Consider the following 17,303-nt stretch of genomic DNA (forward strand, 5'->3'; position numbering starts at 1 on the left):
ATGCGCAAAACGCGTCACTCAAGCGCGTAACCGTGGAAGGGGAGGTAGAGCGTGGCGCGTCCACGCGAACAGGCAGCGTCAAAAAAAGTACTTTCAAAACAAACACACAAATGTGATGGTGATTGACGTCCAATCAATTCGGACAATGGACTGGACGTCTATCACCCTCAATGGTACTCCTTGGGGTTAAAAGTAGCTTGCACAAATCAAGAATTAGAACTACTAGGACGCAACTACTAGCAAACTAAATCGTGCTAAAGTGATAACAGACCTGTATTAGTGCCAAATTATTTGATACCAAAACATTTGAAGTCACCTCTAAAGGAAAAATAAATGCATGTAGGTTAAGAATAGTAGTAATAATTGATAACCTAAGCAGCTGCGGCTCCTGCTGGCCATGTGGAAGTGGCGCTTATGAGACCTCCTGAGCGTGACGTCATTGTTGTATTTGGAAGAGGACTTTCCGATTTGCACCGCTAGGTGGCGCTAGTCTCGAGTAGGAGAGTATACGTATTAGTAACGTAGTACTATATATATATTCAAATATATGACCTAATTATACTGTCATGTGTGGCATAGATGGATACTTTTGAGGGCCATGCTTTAAAAAATAAAAAAAATATATATTTATATAAATATCTGTGTATTCTGTATTAAAAATGTAAACATATAAAGGAATCATGTTACTGTCTATTAAATTTACCCACATATGGACTTTTTTTCCACTCTGTAAATGTTGAATATCCCAAAAAGAACCAGTCAAAATTATTTAATTGTATTATGTATAAATATAATCATGAACAAAAAAAAAAAAAACAGAAACATATCCAATATTTTTTTATTTTATTTATATATAAGTATATATAAAAATCATTTGTTACAATGTCATAAAATATCCAAATGCATGTCAGTTTTCAATTCAATAAAAACACTGGATGCTTTTTTAGTCATTGTAGAAAGAACTGAACAGCTAAGAAATATGGATAAGGGGGCAGTCTTAAATAAGAGGGGAAGGACTACAGTTGCATAGCTCAGTGCGGGGGTCCGGTGAGGTTTATTGCTTAGTTGTGTCTTGGGACCACCACGGGGGATCGAGTCTATTTGTTCGCCATTTTGACTCACGGGTTGCCATTAATAGAGATAGAGTTCAGATAGATTGGACGCAAAAAGTACTGAACGTCTATGGCCGTCAATGGCAGCTTAGTTCATCCTCAAGCATCAGACCTCCAGGTCTGAGTCACTGTCCGTCACAGAGAGGAGGGTCTGTTGGTGGCCTCGCTCGGCTTCAAGGTCCCCCCTGCTGCCAAGCGGGTGATCCGTGCCGTCGGAACACAAACGGTGGTGCTGCAACCTGGGAAAGAAAGAAAAAGTTTTTATTTCAATATAAAAATGAATTAATTCACATGTAACTGTTGAATGGGGGGAAAAATAATTTCAATGGCGACAGGAGGCAGAATACATTTTAAAAGAGGAACATTGCTGGGATTGATAATGATTGAATTCCCATTTATACTTTGACTAAGGGATTAAAAAATAGATTGGACGTCTAAGGCTGTGAATGGCACTCAAACATGAGCATTCAGAATGAGGTTTTCCAGTTTAGCACTTTCCTGGGTAGTGGTCCGCTATTCAAAAATTATAAGCTTAATTCATTCCCTTTTGCCCCAGATCACATAATATTGTGTGCAGTGTATTAGTTAATGAAAAAGAGAATATATATTGAAAACATGCATATACATGAATAGATAAGTCAAAATAGATTGGACGTTTATTGCTGTCAATGTTTGGCAAAAAAACTAAAAAGTACAATTTGTCTTCTGTTTGACTCTATACTAGATTTTGTTTTAGTGTCTTTGAGATTTGAATTATCTTAAATGTTATATTGAATTAGTTAAATTTCATTGTTTTTCAAATATTTCATTTAAATCAAATTAAAAATGTGGCATATAACACAGCAGGTCATATTTGAGGTTCCATTTTTGTTAGTTTTTTTTTATAAACAAAAAGTCGATTGCCCTACAAAGGTAAGAATAAACATTTTTACAATAAGTTTTCACTCAACAAAAAGTATAGTTTTCCCTCGCGACCTTTCCCAAATGACCAATCCGAGTCCTCACCTGTTCTTGGCGGCTGCAGCTCGGTCCCTCTGCCTCCGGTTCTTGAACCAGTTCCCCACCTGCGTGGGCGTGAGACCCGTGGCGTGCGCCAGCTCCCGCTTCTTCCCTGGGTTCGGGTAGGGATCCCTGAGGTACCACTCGCGCAGCAACCCTCGCGTCCGCTCCTTGAAGCAGTGCGTCTTCTGCTCTCCGTCCCAGATGGTGCGCGGGAGGGGGAACTTCTTGCGCACCCGGTACTTATCCACGGGCCCCAGGGGTCGGCCACGGAGCTTCTCTGCCTCACGGTAGTGCGCCTCCAACCACATGGCCTGCAACTTTCCGTGCGATGCGCGCGTAAAGCGGTGCGTCTCCACGATGCGGTAGAGCTCGCGGAAGCTGCCGCTGTGGTAGGCCACCACGGCGCGCGCACGGCGCACCGACTCGTGCTCCGAGATGGAGTCGCGGCCATCCGCCGTCACTGGCAGAGACCACAAGAAGCGAGCCAGGCGCTCCACGTCGCCCGACTCCTCCAGCGTCTCGCACACTCCGGCGATCTGCGAGGCCGAGAAGCAGAGGCCGGGCGGCGGCGGGACGTCCGGGGGGGCCGCCGGCGGGTGCAGCAGGCGGGAGGCCGAGAGCAAGTCGAGAGGCCACCGGAACACCATGTGGAAGGGATGGGGGCGGCGGACCTTGTGGTAGGGTCACCCGCTGGGGATGCGGTCTATGAACGTACCTCGGGGTGGGTGTGTGGGTGTGGGTGGGGCCGGTCAGTCAACCCGCCAGCAAGCTGATTGGATATGGTTGTTCTGGTAAAGCTGTCAATCAAAAGGATTTCAGACTTGATGTGGATTAGACATTTCCATGAACGGCCTACAATAGACTAACATAATACTTTACTCTAATTTTCAACAGTCTGGAAATAGTCAGTCCCAATTTCTCCTATGCATTGTGGAAGTAGTAGTTCTAATGGATGTAAATGTAGGGAAAATTCTATATAAAAACACCAAAAATGACAGTTGAAATGTTTTGATGTTTTTTTTGGGCCCTGTGATTGGCTGGCAACCAATAGTTGGCTGGGATAGGCTCCAGCAAAACCATGAGCCTTGTGAAGAGAAGCAATGTGGAACATGAATGAATGAAGGAATACATTACCGTGTTAAGAGAAAGCAATTGAAGAACCATCTGCCCTGTTTAAGAGAATGAAGTAACAATGAAAGTCATGATTTAAAAGCATCATTTCCAAGCTACACAGTGACATTCATAACAAGACGTAAAGTCTTCTTCTAACATATATAAAAGATAAACAGCTAGCGGGAGATAGCATGACCAAGTCGATAATATGCGAAAAAGCAAAGCAAGCATCTGAAAAAGACACCAGTCGTGGCTGGTTGGATAATTTAAGCGATCAACTCCCACAAAACTGAATTTCAACTTTAGAAGTAGTTCCTTCATCCAATCTAGCTGCAAATATATCATCACCTCATTCAATCGTCCATTGCTCTCTTGCTACTCTAATCACTTTTAACGCGTTGCTCAATATTGTGGAAATTGCCCGCTAAGCCGCATCCTGGTGGACGTCGAGATTAAAGGCGGGCCCGCCCGCATTAGTTTAATAGCTCGGCATTATTCAATCAACATGAGCGCATGTCGTTGCGCCGGGACCCCCACGGGCCATATGCTTTGGGTGGGGGCCACTTTTTGGGCAACCAGAGGCCAGAAAAGGAAACCAGTCAGTCGTCCAGCTAATCCTTTTCAATTTGGAGCCCAATCAGATTTATGATGTCATTATCATAAGAATGATCATCGTAAGAATGCCATTGTTTAGACTTTAATTATAAGACATACATTTGCTTTTTAATTTTTAATTTGGAGAGCTGTCAACAAAATGAAACCCCCACCAATCCCCCCCAAAGTAGAGTTCATGCTATGTTTCATGAAGAAAAATTATATGTCGTATTAGCAAATAAAGTCATCTTTTAACAAATCAAGGGTGGCAGACTCGGGTTGGTTGACGGGCCGCTTTAACGTCAACTTGATTTCACGTGGGCCATGCCAATTTTGATATAATATTTAGATTATTATTATTTTTAAATGGATTAAAAGAACTGGATTAAAATCCCTGAATATTCATTTTTTTATTGATCTAAAAGAATGTTTATTTTATCTTGTTTACATATATTTTGAGATTTAACAAAATGATTTTTGAACTAAAAACATAAAAAAAATGATTAAAAAATGACAAGTATTGATTTAAAAGGTGGAAAATCAGGAAATGTAATATACATCTCTAGTCTTCATTTTCATTTGATCCTAAAACAGAAAGTCGGCACTCATCATTTACTTTCTCGGGCCGCACAAAATGATGCGGCGGGCCAGGATTGGCCCCCGGGCCGCCACTTTGACACATGTAGGCTACATGAACAGAAAAGTTGAAATAAATAAATAAAGTTTAGATCTCCATCTTTTATTCTTTTAACAAAAGTTTAAACGCAAAAGATTCACTGGGATGGCGGTTAATGTTACAAAAGCCAACCAAAACAAAAGTGATTCACTTTATATAACGAGACGTAGAATCCCCACCGCCATTCCCAAGTTGCACCCAAGCAATAACGACGTACAGAAATGTCCTTTCACCGCTCGCACAATTAGCGTAAAAGGATGACACTTTTCTAGGGTTCCCCGACGGCTTGTATACAAAGACCCCTGTCCTTAATTAACCCCTTGACTGACCTCTTAACCCACCCCCCACCAAGCGAACTTTAAACCTACCTGCCAGGAGTGGTGGGCTTCATCTTCTTTAAGTCGCTAATCACTTCCTGTTTCTTTGGCGGGGGATTTCGGGGGCACACGTCTTGACCCGCTAAGAGAGGAGAAAAAAAAATGCTCAGTTACAAAATGGTTGAGTCGACAGCTGCCGTTGACCATAATAGACATTTTAAAAGGTCAACCTATCATCTTTAATGGCGGATAACTAGGGCTGCCAGGTTGATTTTGATAGGTGGATAATCATCCATTATTTTTGCGATGAATCAGTGAATTGGCTCTTAAAAAGACTTGTTCAAAAATGATAAAGGGGTGTTGATTTTTTGCCATTTTATTTCAAAACACAACCAAAACTATTGTTATTTTATATGAAAAACAACAATTAAAAGTTAAGAATCTTGAAGATATGTACTTTTGTTGTTGTTAATTATTTCATTTTCTGAACCGCTTTATCATCACTAGGATCACAGAGGGTGCTGGAGTCTATCCCCAACACTCTGAATCGATGGCCAACTAGATTCAAAATAAATGCATTGAAAATTGGAATTAAAAACTGGATATGAGGTTTGTTGGTTTTTATTTGGATCTGCTGCTTATATAAATCATATTTTAAATGTCTGCATTACCACTAATGATTGTTGTTTTCTTTTTTCACTTTTATACTGACAAAAAAAAGATTAAAAACCAATTTTTTAAGAAAATATTTTCCCCCATTTCTGAAATTTTGAAAAATGTCTTAAAGCCATTCACTAACTACCAAATTCAGAATTGATTATCAATCCATCCCTATTGAAATCAACTCTTTCCAAGTTTGAACTAATATTTACCAAAATATTTGTCCAGATGGATGACACGTGCAAACATGAAAACAAACACCTCTGCATTTAATAAACAAGATGATCAGTATAATTTGACTAATAAATGCTCAAATGTTGCCAGATGTCGCACAGCAGCCATAAAAATACCAACAGCTGGAGCGACACATAAATATATGCCGCAATTCTCCTCGTACTAAATTCCGTCTTTCTTTTAAAAGATAATAAAACCACTTGATTGACAGTAACAGATCACCACAGCAAATCAAATTTAGGCAAGAAAATCTTGCATTTAAACCCAAACAAAAAGCGACGTGCGTGAAAGGAAATGGTGAAAGCTAAATTAAAAACCAAAAGGTGGGGTCACATTGGGAGGGTGGTGTGGGGGGTTCTTTTCAGGACAGGTCTTGTCTGGTGTGGCAGAGGGGGGATAATCCCCCTTAATCCGCCGCATGTTAACCTATCTGAGCAGCAAGAGGCAGATTATCCCGATAACAATGGCCGTCCGCTCATCTTCTAAATTACTCCACTCAAAATCATATGTTTCACGCAGGGATGAGCACGCACATTTGGGGCAATGAGGTGGGGGGCTGCTGCTTTGCACTGGTTGTTTAATAACGGTGCACAGAAATTGGATTTCTAATTTTGTGTCATTTCTTTAAGATTAAAAAAAATAAAAAGGCCAACAAGGGGATTGAAATATGGGGGATATCATTTCAATACTGCTGGGGTGGGGGGGGGGTGTTTAGGGGGTACCCTAGTCACATTAAATATATTGGACAGCCGACACGCACGTGCCAAATAATCAACGAAATTGAATGTAAACCCCCCCCCCAAATCGCCACTGTATTAATATATTAATACGTATGTTTTGTTTGCTCATTCACATTTTAACAAATCTCATAATCCCACTGGGGATTGAGAAGACTTTAAAGATACAATGCCATGATTGAACAACATCTCATAGATTAGATTTAATATATTTTGAGTTGGTTAGGGATGCTACGATTAAATGATGAGCAGTTCAATTGACACCCATTTCAAATCGATTGTTTACAATCCTAAAAAGTCTTCATTTCCACCCATCATTACTTTTTGAATTATTTTTCCACATACAAAGGTGAAATAGTTAAATAAATTATGTTTAGTTTTTTAAAGCAAAACAACAAAATAGGACTTTCTTTTAAACATTTTTTTTTGAAAAGGGAAAACTGCTAAAAAACAATAACAACAAAACTCCTGAGTGCTATTAGGAGGCTACTTACTTGATATCTTGTCATATTTTATTCTGAAAACACAGTACTTTCTCCAGCTACAGAAAAGGACCAGCAACATTATCCGTGGTGGGGTATCTTGTGCCCCCTCTCTGGTTTTATTTCATATATAGTCTTTCTGTAATCAAATGTTGAGTGCAAACAAACAACAGCAATACAAACATGAGAACCAGAAACATACTGGATTATTTTGAAAACCACCACTTCAGCTAAGGAATCCCATGGACACCATTAAAAAAAAATTAAAAAATAGGGGGGAGAAAACATGCCTCGGTGCGCGCTTCCACGTATGTTAGCTATTCGAGTCGCAACAATGAAGTCCAACCAGTGATATACCAGCACCACCACCACATTTTGAATCTTACTCACATCCATGACGTCCATGTCTGATTATCATCACCTTGCCTCCGTGCAAATCTTCCAATCAGAATCCAGAACCCTCCGGGGAGGCGGGGTCAGTCAAGTGTCAATTAAAGTTGAACATGTCCTCATGCAGTGTGGCCTGCGAGGGCGGCACAACATACAGTACGTGCACGGGTGAAAATGTTAATGCGCAGTGTTGCGTTCAAAAAAGTCCAGGAAGAAAACAAGTGCGTACAAAGTCTTTATCCGCTTCTCACACATCTACACACACACACAAACACACTTGCTGTCCTTGTCAGGTCCGGTGTCGACATTCAAAAAAAAAAAAAAGGCAAAAACAAAACAAAAAAGGGAAAAATGCTCGAGTCCATAAAATCTTGACTCCTCCCATTTTGAGGCGGTGGCATGTGCATCGCGTTGTCGTTTGGCCGGCACAAACACGCACACGCAACCGACATACACTCCAACACACACACCAAAAGTCCCCCGTAAATTGGAGAAAGAAGATGGCGTCGTGGAGAGACGACGACGACTGTTGCTGATCCTCCAAGAGGGGTTTGAGAATGGTCGCCGCGGCTAACAGGGGTCTTCCAGTTCGCCGGTGCACTGGGCGGAGAAACAAGATGGAGGGAAATGTTGGATTAGCTTCAAATCTATCTTAAAAATGCCACCGAATTTGGTGCAATGTGTGCTTTTGGGCCGAGTTTAACCGAAAGGTCGTGAGATGTGACCTCGACTCACCTGATTTAGTGTCATAAGAACACCTGTTGACATTCATAACTCAAAACACTGAAAGATATCTGAAATTGCTTTTATTAGTTTAGCTTGTCAAGTTGATTAAATTATTAGTTGTCATTGACACCAATTAACATCCATTACATTTTGACTGCACCAGTCAAAATGGATTGGAAGTGTCTCACAGTCAATGGCAGTGAATGAATTAAGTCCTTTATGCTTTGGATATACGCATATCTTGAATGGGTGTATGATTAATGCTAGCAATTTAAAGTTATGACACACGAGTTAACTCATTCACCACTGACACATGACATCAATTTCTGTCCAATGCCTGTGAACGAGTTATGATGCCCCACCCCCCTCCACACACACAAAAAGCATAATTTTAGCAGCAATGATTAATCGCCATCTCATTCTCGTACACTACAATCTTACTCGGAAACACAAGTGTGTGCTCGGAGTCTGAAAAGAAAATGGCGGCGGCGCGTTTTTCAAGAAGGCAGTTCTTTGTCTCTTTGTCTTGACCACTTGTAGAATTAGGAGTGGGAGAAGGTGGGCGGGGTCAAAGTGAGAAAGGGTCAGTTTAAAATGGCTGCCTGGCTGGGTGACAAGCGGGCAGGGGAAGGGAAAGTGCACTCGAGCGGTTATTTAAACTTTGCATAATGAAGGAGTTTCTAGAAAAAAAATTTAAAAAGGAGGAAGGAGAGGAAGCAGTCAAAAAGCGGGATCCTGACGGGCGTCGGGTTCGGCCACGGCGGGTGAGGGCGGGGGCGAGGGGGGAGAGAGAGGGGAGGCGGTCCGGTCCTGCTCGCCATCGTCGTCGTCATTGCCGTCATCCGCCCTTCTTGACTGGTAGCTGGCGAGCGAGTCCTCGAGGGCTGCGCGGTACTGCCCCCGGTGGTGCAGGCGGAACTGCCGCAAGGCCTCCAGCAGGTGAGCCGCTGGGCCGCCGCCGCCTCCTTCCTCACTCTCCTCACTCTCCTCCTCTCCCTCCGCACAGGCCTGAGGTGACACGCCACACTCAACCTTTCGCCACAATGAATTCTTTAACCTGCCTGTCAATTGTGGTACGACACGCCGTGACAAAAACAAAAGAAAAAAAACACGCAAGCTATCCCGGCGGTTTCGCGACGACATGTGAAGCTGTGGTAGAGTCTAGAAAAAGGGACACTTACCCCTTCTTCTTCTTTGTGGGGGTTCAGCTGGTTGTACACTGCCTCAATCACGCTTCGTCTGCCAAATACATAAACACAATGTGAGTCCTAGATTTAAAGAAAAAAATGTTCGAAATCTGACTTAAGCTAGCAGTGTGTCACCTACTTGCTCGCCAGACCTCCACCTGGTGGGAGGTTGGGGATGTTCTCCCTGGCAATACTCCTCAGCACGGACACCAGGTCCGGCCTTTCGGATTCATAGCAGTTAAAGAGGAGTTCTGAGAAAGTTCAAAGAAGAATCCAAATAAAATAAACCCATTGCAAAATCTCTAAGCATTTCTACAATTGTGTGCTGACCTTCTACGCGGGCCTCCAGATATTTGTCCAGCTCCTCCTCTTTCTTCACAGCCTCCTTAGAAATTTTAGGTGCGCCAGGTAGACACACCAGAACCACGCTCATGTTGTCTCTGCTCCCCTACAACAGTCAATATAAAATTGCAATCCGATCAATTACTACTTGGAGACATAAGGTTAGGTATCAAGTATACACATGTATATACTAAGGTATGATAACTATGATTTTTTTTCTGGTCATCATAATACTGATCTATTTTTTTTGTGCTAATGGAAGCAAGAAATTTGCATTTTCCGAGGCTCACCTTGTGCAGGCATGTGTCCACCACCGAGTTGCACACCTTCTCCAGGTCCTCGCAGACCAGGAGACGCGAGCGCACAAACTCGCAGAGCTCCTCATTGGACATGACGTCCCAGATGCCATCGCAGGCCAGCACCACAAACTCGTCTGTGTCGGCCGCCCGCTCCAGCACGCACACTTCGGGCTCAGGGCTGACCAGCTGCTCGGTGGGACCCTTGCCATCCACGCACTTGTAGTCGTAGTCCCCCAGCGCCCGGGAGACGGCCAGCGAGCCGTTGACCCGCTGGATCATGACTGAGCCGCCGGCCTTCTGGATGCGCTCTTTCTCACGGGGGTTGCAGGGCTTGTGGTCCTGCGTGGAGAAGCCCACCTCGCTGTGGCGGCTCAGCACGGCCCGAGAGTCGCCGCAGTTAATGAAGTACAGGTGACTGGGGCTGAGGAGCACGCAGACGGCGGTGGAGCCGCTGCGGTCCAAACCCTGCCGTAGGTCGGAGAAGCTGCGCATGTACTCGTCGATTTTCAGGAAGCCGGCGCGGATGCCGTCCTTCACGCCCTCCACCGAGCCGGGGCCCGAGCCGAACTCGGCGCCGCCCGAGAGGATGTGCTCCAGCAGGTGGCCCGAGCAGTAGTTGGCCACCCGCGAGCCGGCGTGCCCGTCGTACACGGCGAAAAAGGACCAGTCGGACAGTCCGTGTGGGAGGCCCACTACTGCCGTGTGGGCGTCCTCCATCTCCACCCGCCAGCCCTGCATGGAGCTCAGGCCATAGCGGAGACTGTTGCCGTCGCCGTGGGCGCTGTGCTTCTCCGTCTTCGGCTTGTCCAGGAACGCACCCATCGCTGCCTACAGCTAAAAGAAAAGAAAAAAAAAATCATTAAAAAAAAGAAAAAATACAAACACAGGCACTTTGTTTTTGATGTACTTTGTCAACTCAATGACTCACTGATAACAGCTTTGTAGTGTTGGCTGATAAAATTGTTGTTTATGAGAGGATCACAAAGGTTTTCTGAACTATCAGCGTGCTCAATTATATGTACAAAATATTTTTTTAAATACAATATCCTTTAATAAAAAATGAAACAATAAAAAAAAAAATCTGACAAAACATTTCTGGGAACGTTGCATCTACTGCCAATAGTTAACTACAGTCTTACCTCTACTTAAGAATGCCTCTAGATACGAAAATTTCAGGTTATGAAATCCCTCTGAATGTAAATGCATTTCCACTTACTTTTTGTATTTGTAGTTTTTCAAGACTGTGGAATGGATTACGGAATTTACATATAAAGTACTGCTTTAACTACAAAATATTCAAGTTACGAAAAAAGCACCAATTAATTTCGTAAGTAAAGGTACGACTGTAGTTGTCCATCAATTGGATAGTTGATTCGTTGTCCGCATCAATAGTAGTAAATGAGTTAACTCTGAAAGGTCTCTCCACTCCAGTGCAGCCATAAAATCTGGCGTGTTAAACCGTTTAGGGCTTGAAACATTCCCCGAGTACCTGCTCCGTCCGACGAGCCCTCTGTAAATCATCTGCTGTATTTTTTGGTACGCGTAAGCACTTTGGATGGCCGAAACGCTTGCTAAGTGATGGAGCGCTATTAATGACTTTGTGCCAGAGTTCCTGACAAGAAAGAGCAGGATCGCAGAGGAGAAGGAAGAGGAGCAGGATTACAGCACTGCCTGTAAAGCCTCTTCAAGTGCACAAAGCGCTACGCTATTAATGCTATTAGCCGAGTTGGCCGGGAAGCAGAGCATCACTGGGTCAATTTGTTTGCAAATTTAGCGGCTAGCTTTTTGTCAAAAATAATGACCATGAATTATGCTTTTTTCCTGCAGGGTTGAGCAAATTGATGTTTTTGAGGATGTTAAATGTTCTATTGTACATGAGTAGGGCCATTGAAACTATACAGGGATGTTTAGACAAGTTTTGGTAGTTTAGTTGGAGGACTGTGGGAAAAATATAGTGAATTTACATATAAAGTACTTCTCTACTTACGAAAACTCCAAGTTATGAAACAAGTTCTGGAACCAATTAACTTCTATTGCCCAGCACTAGCGGGCATGTGCCCAAAAAAGGCTAGCGCTCCACTCCAGGGACGACTACAACTGTTTTCAATGGAATGCGTGTATGTGTAGCCGTACTATTAATAAACCGCTTTGGGTTTCACAACCAGGGCGACGCCATTGTGAAAAACGAAACTCGGCGCGTCGACGTAAGGGAGTACGCCAGCGCAGAAATGCAGTCTGTTCGCGCCGGCAGTGATTCCGGCTAAAAATAAAACAAACACGCTGCCGTCGCCTAGCGACCACCCACCATGCGGTGCAAACATCCAAGCTTAGCTTCATTCAGCGACATCCCCCTCCCGCTCCGACTACCGTGTCTCACATGAGAAGGAAGGAAGGAAGGCAGGTTGCATCATCCGGCCTTTAAAAGCAGAGAGAAGACACCCAGAGGTCTGCCAAAATCAACACGCCCGCTCAGCGCATTAACACCGCAAAGTCCCTCAAAACCATCTCGTCACCTGCGCTTTGACCGCAGGTCAACCCCAAAACACGCCCCCGGATGCACAGTCCTGCCAAAAGAAGAAAAAAAAGCGGGGACTATCAAGAGGGAAGTGAGGAGGATTACATAACACTGCGGCGAGTGGGGGCACGGCTAGCACGCTAGCTCCAGGTCGCTAATAGGTTTAGAGGTTTCCCATGCTTTGGCAAATACCTGTAAGAAATGTTGCAATCACTTTTGGGTAGTTATTGCTGTTTGGAGACATTGTGACTAGATTTTCTTAAGAAGAGGCAAAAATCTGGTCAAAATTAACTGGTGCTTGATGATTAATAAGATTAAGATCAAAGGTAAAAAAAATGATAATAATCAGATATGACATTTAATCTAATTATATTGTAGTGCAAATTGCCTCTTGACATATTTTACACTGCCCCTTAAGTGGCCAATATTGTTGGTTTAACAGCTGATTTTTCATTGCGTGCAAAGCTAAACACACAATATACATAAGTTTTTCAAAATGTCCTTTAACTGAATGCTAACACACAAAAATTACCACATAAATTCCTCAGTAACATTCATAAACAACAAATAGGAAACACGAGGGGATGTTTTTATACGCACTACCAAAAAATAGCATTGTACAAAAATAACTTGCTGTATATCGGCAAATAATTGTTTGGGAAAGTATTTATGGTATACATATTACATTTACTATTTACTACTTTTTACTCTTTTTCATTTGAGATTCATAAAAAATAAAATACAATAAAAAAAAGTATCAAAAAAAATATGTTTGTGAGTACTGGAGCATATAACTCACCTCAGGTCAAAGTGAGCTGGCTGACATTGACGTTGATGGATGTCCATAATATTCCAATCAATAGCACTAAAGCATCTTTCCCCCCCAAAAAGGGGACTTCAGATCCTTGTGAAGTATAATGTAACATGTGGCTAAATATATAAACATAATATATTGCAGGGAGTTAACATATGACACATGGCATTTCGGCTCAAATTTTTGTGCACTCAATGTAACACCTTAATAATGCTCCTCCAGATTTCCCAATTTAAAATATAGGCGTTTCTAATTCCAAAATCAAATGTCTAGTCTGATACTGTTTTGAATCCAAAAGGTATAAAAGCGACTTGCATATTTTAGTCAGGGTTCATGTGAAGTGGTGGTTGAATATTTTGTATGCAGTACATATTGTAGTTTTTGTCTAATGGTGCTGCGTTATGAAATTTCAATAAGCATGAATGTTCCTCAGAATGCAGTAAATATTTTTAACCAAAAAAAAAACAATGACCAAGTGTAAATGTCTGTTACAAGAGGTTGTTTTCTTAAAAATATTTGAAAAACAAATAGGTCCCAACCCCAGAATAAGTGTGGTTGCACTCCACTGCATTTCTAAATCCCATTCGTTTGAATGGGTTATGATCATTTGAGATACGAATCTAATTCGTAAGTAGAGGTACTCATGTGATTTTTGACATTGTGTCAACGTCAGTGTAATTTGTGCAGTTCCAACCGGTGGCTAAGCTAACATGCTAACCATTGGAAGGTAATGACAAGAGACCTTGCCAGTGTCTATCTAAAACACATTTACAAGCATCCTTTAGATATTGTCCCCCACAAAATACGATGCGTTGCCCCTTAGACGTCACAACTGCGTAGATTTCGAAATAAAACCGCTTTTATATGGGCGTCCGCGCTGTTTATGACGGCGCATACTTTAAAAACTTGTCCCCAAAGGCTTTACGCTTTTCTGGGCCTCACCATTCAAACACACCCATTTACGTTTGTTAAACGCAGGTTATCGAGATTAAACGATGAACAATTCCCGTCGAAAAACCTTGGATAGTCCCCATTGTGGTGGGTTAAGGCCTAGCAAGTGTTGCGTGCTAATGCTAAGTGCTAGCACGCACACACACAAACATAATGCTACTTAGCACTGGCTACTTACGTTTTCCCGTCGTTCCGCGAGTCCGAAACCAATCTCGCCTGGATTGGCGTCGTGAAAGTGCCCCGAGAAGCTTCTCCGTATAGCTAACGCCAAGATCAGTTTCCTTATTTGACCGAGAAGGAGAGATGAGGGAGGGGGAGAAATAATAATAATTCGAGGTTGGCTTCAGATGAGCGGCGTTAAATCCTCTCTCGGTGGTTCCCTGCTTGGATGGCGTTGATTTTGACTCATGTTTGACGCCACTTCGGTCCCCCTGAGCAGTGAATGTTAAAAAAAGAAAGAAAGAAAAAAAGGGGACTGGGAAGTGGGCAATGTTATACAAGAGTGACAAATGAAGTACTTTCCTCCATTGAGAGGCCCACAAGCAGAGCTTTCCTTCGACTTTGGGTGCTGAACAAGAGGAGGTGTTATTTTTGGCTAAGCGCTCGCTCATTGGTGGAAAAATCCACGAGGCTAAGACGTGCGATAATTTGCTGGTTTCAATGTCAATTAGCTACAAGCCAGGATCCTATTGGTCGATTAGATGACAGTCTCTTACGCGCTTGTTTAGGGACACCTGGGTGCCCCGGAGAAGCGGCGTTCAAAACAGGGGTAAACTAGGAACTCTCTTCTTAAAGGTGCGGGTGGAAAACTTGTCCTTAAAGTTGATTAAAATCAAGATAAAAGATAATTGAATGACTTTTGGATGCGTGTAAAGTTGCTCGAATGGCTACACTTTGCACATTGAGCCTAGCCCGTGCTATCATGAAAACAGATGTAATCACTGCTGTCTGTGTACAATGTAAAGACATACAAGAGTGATTTATGGGGATGGAGGGGAGGTCCCATCCAATTCATTTGAGCAATGAGGGGGTGCATTCGCGTCAATGGCAGTGAATAATTATAAAAAAATAAAGTAGTGTGTTTGGGCTGGGTACTGGAACCAATAATTTGAAATAGGGAAATATGATAAGTGCATTTCCAACCTCCAGGACAGTATATACAACATTAAAAAAAGATCCATCTTGGCTTGAATACAGTAGTAGTAGGGGATTTTTCCCCCAATATAAATATATAACTGTCATGTTAGATATCAGTCCTCTGTATGTGTGCTTGGGGTTTATCCGTTGTCATTTTGTGTTCCTCCCGCTGGATTAGACTTGAGTCTTGTTAATGAAAAACTCATCAGATATCAGAATGTGTCCCCAAGGAAGCTAGTGGGGTGATGAGACAGGTCAGCTTAAGACCTGATTTTCCTCTTTTTTTGGTAAATAAGTGTGTATGTCTTTTAGATCCGAGTGGTATTTAATTTTCCAAGATGAAGGATTATCACTGGCAGAATTTGATCATTCCGCTCTGATCTCGCTGGATGTTCAATCACAGCTTATCCTGAATATTAAACTCTTGTTGTCTTTCGTCCCCCTTTTTGACACACACACACACACATACACTTTTCATCCGTTAAAGTGGCCCGCTGAGCCCATTGGTTTAGCCACCCAGTTTAACAAAAGGGTCCCAAAAAACTAAAGAGTAAATTAAAAAAAAAAGTGTTCCATCTAATCCATACACACATGCCGACCCAGCTGTTAAATACCCCCCATGATCGGATGGGAGGGGGTTAACAAGGCCTCTTGATCTGCACTCTCATTTTCAGCCTGTCGCCAGGACATCTGGGTCATGTCATTACTGCAATCTTCTGCTTGTTCATTCCCAGCTTTGCCAAAGCTTACAGTCGCACATGCACGCACGGGAAGAAAGAACAGCTGGAAATATTACACACACACACACTTTTTTCACATAAAAATCATATCTAGACCACATAGAAAGTTGGGTCTTTAAAACATGATCTCCATGAGTAGGGACAACCAGGTTTTATGATTTTATGAGTTTTGTTTTTTAAATACCAAAAAATGTTTCCTACTAACCTAAATGACTAAAAAGTAACTGGTAAAGGCAGTAAAAGTAAAAATGTGACCTCACATAGACACTTTAAAAAGCTTTTGTATCCAAAAAGGACAAAACGTACATGCTTAAAAGGAATATAAAAGCAACAAGAAGTGAAATAAAAGGTAGGGATTGAATCCCAAATACTGGAAAATTCACAAATCTTTTTTATTTGTTTATCTTTTGTAAATCCTTGAGTCCTTGCTCACATAGCAGTCTTGACAGGCACTGCTAAGATGCCCTCTAGTGGCCTATTTATGTCATAACAAAAACAATCGAATTTTAGACAAGAGGGTGCGGCTGCTGAGTCTTGACAGCTTTATTCTTAATAAACATTTTCCATCCAAATGAACACAATATTTTAAATTGCTCTTCTTATTAATTACATAAATCAGTAAGACAGAGGTCAGGTTTATTGAACATGAAGAGATTTGATGGAACCACTCATATTGAACGTTTTTGAGGAACATGTCTGTATTAACAAATATCAAAATTGCTCCAGGTGAGGCTCGAACTCACAACCTCGGCATAGCTTAGCATCATACTGTCATATAAGTACCGCGCGCTAACCGATTGCGCCACTGGAGCTTCACAGAGATACCACTGTAAATACAAATTGCGAATGTTTCTCCAAACGTTGGGAAACGCAATTTCTGAGGGTATATTTTATTCAAATAACAGGGGGACACGAAAGCATCATCACTTCTTGTGCTATGTTTGAGTACATCCCGTTAAAAAATAAATCATAAAACCACCTATGTCTTCCACGGAAAAAAACGCCAATTCGGTTTAGGATATAATATTTCGTTATTATCTGGATCTTTTTTGTTCACTATTATTATTTAAAAGGTATTTGAACTTGAATATTGCAAAACATATAAAACAATTCACTGGTGGTTTCAGAGCACAGGCAATTTTAAAGGTAACAATTTAGGTGTTCAAGATCTGATATTTTGACTGCAGTTAAGACAATTTTCTTAAGCAATCATCTCAAATCGTGCACTTATCTCAGGCTTTTCTTACTCTAGCCTTCTGTTTCTCATTTGCAGGG

The 17,303-nt window shown here is 42.2% G+C and overlaps 2 protein-coding genes and 1 non-coding gene across 6 annotated transcripts; all 3 read right to left on the bottom strand.

Moving 5' to 3' along the window:
* Positions 1-826: 826 nt before the first annotated feature.
* On the bottom strand, positions 827-2,901 carry six3b (SIX homeobox 3b). The gene is made up of 2 exons (XM_077738929.1): positions 2,118-2,901; positions 827-1,351 (listed from the first exon to the last, which is right to left on the bottom strand). The coding sequence occupies exons 1-2, from the start codon at positions 2,759-2,761 to the stop codon at positions 1,219-1,221; spliced, it is 777 nt and encodes a 258-aa protein (XP_077595055.1). The 5' UTR covers positions 2,762-2,901; the 3' UTR covers positions 827-1,218.
* Positions 2,902-7,008: 4,107 nt separating this feature from the next.
* ppm1bb (protein phosphatase, Mg2+/Mn2+ dependent, 1Bb) lies at positions 7,009-14,744 on the bottom strand. 4 transcript variants are annotated; one of them, XM_077739056.1, is made up of 6 exons: positions 14,330-14,744; positions 9,863-10,705; positions 9,561-9,678; positions 9,370-9,481; positions 9,225-9,282; positions 7,009-7,917 (listed from the first exon to the last, which is right to left on the bottom strand). In XM_077739056.1, exons 2-6 carry the CDS (start codon positions 10,691-10,693, stop codon positions 7,888-7,890), a joined length of 1,149 nt encoding a protein of 382 aa, XP_077595182.1. In that variant the 5' UTR covers positions 10,694-10,705; positions 14,330-14,744; the 3' UTR covers positions 7,009-7,887. The 4 variants fall into 4 exon arrangements, with proteins under 4 accessions (XP_077595182.1, XP_077595179.1, XP_077595181.1 ...); XM_077739053.1 differs by lacking the exon at positions 7,009-7,917 and adding an exon at positions 8,107-9,051; XM_077739055.1 differs by lacking the exons at positions 7,009-7,917; positions 14,330-14,744 and adding exons at positions 8,107-9,051; positions 12,249-12,442.
* A 2,002-nt stretch (positions 14,745-16,746) lies between these two features.
* On the bottom strand, positions 16,747-16,840 carry trnai-uau (transfer RNA isoleucine (anticodon UAU)). Its single transcript has 2 exons — positions 16,803-16,840; positions 16,747-16,782 (listed from the first exon to the last, which is right to left on the bottom strand). It is a non-coding gene; the product is annotated as a tRNA-Ile (tRNA).
* Positions 16,841-17,303: the final 463 nt, after the last annotated feature.

This window comes from Stigmatopora nigra, chromosome 18, assembly GCF_051989575.1.
Source record: "Stigmatopora nigra isolate UIUO_SnigA chromosome 18, RoL_Snig_1.1, whole genome shotgun sequence".
Lineage (NCBI taxonomy): Eukaryota > Metazoa > Chordata > Actinopteri > Syngnathiformes > Syngnathidae > Stigmatopora > Stigmatopora nigra.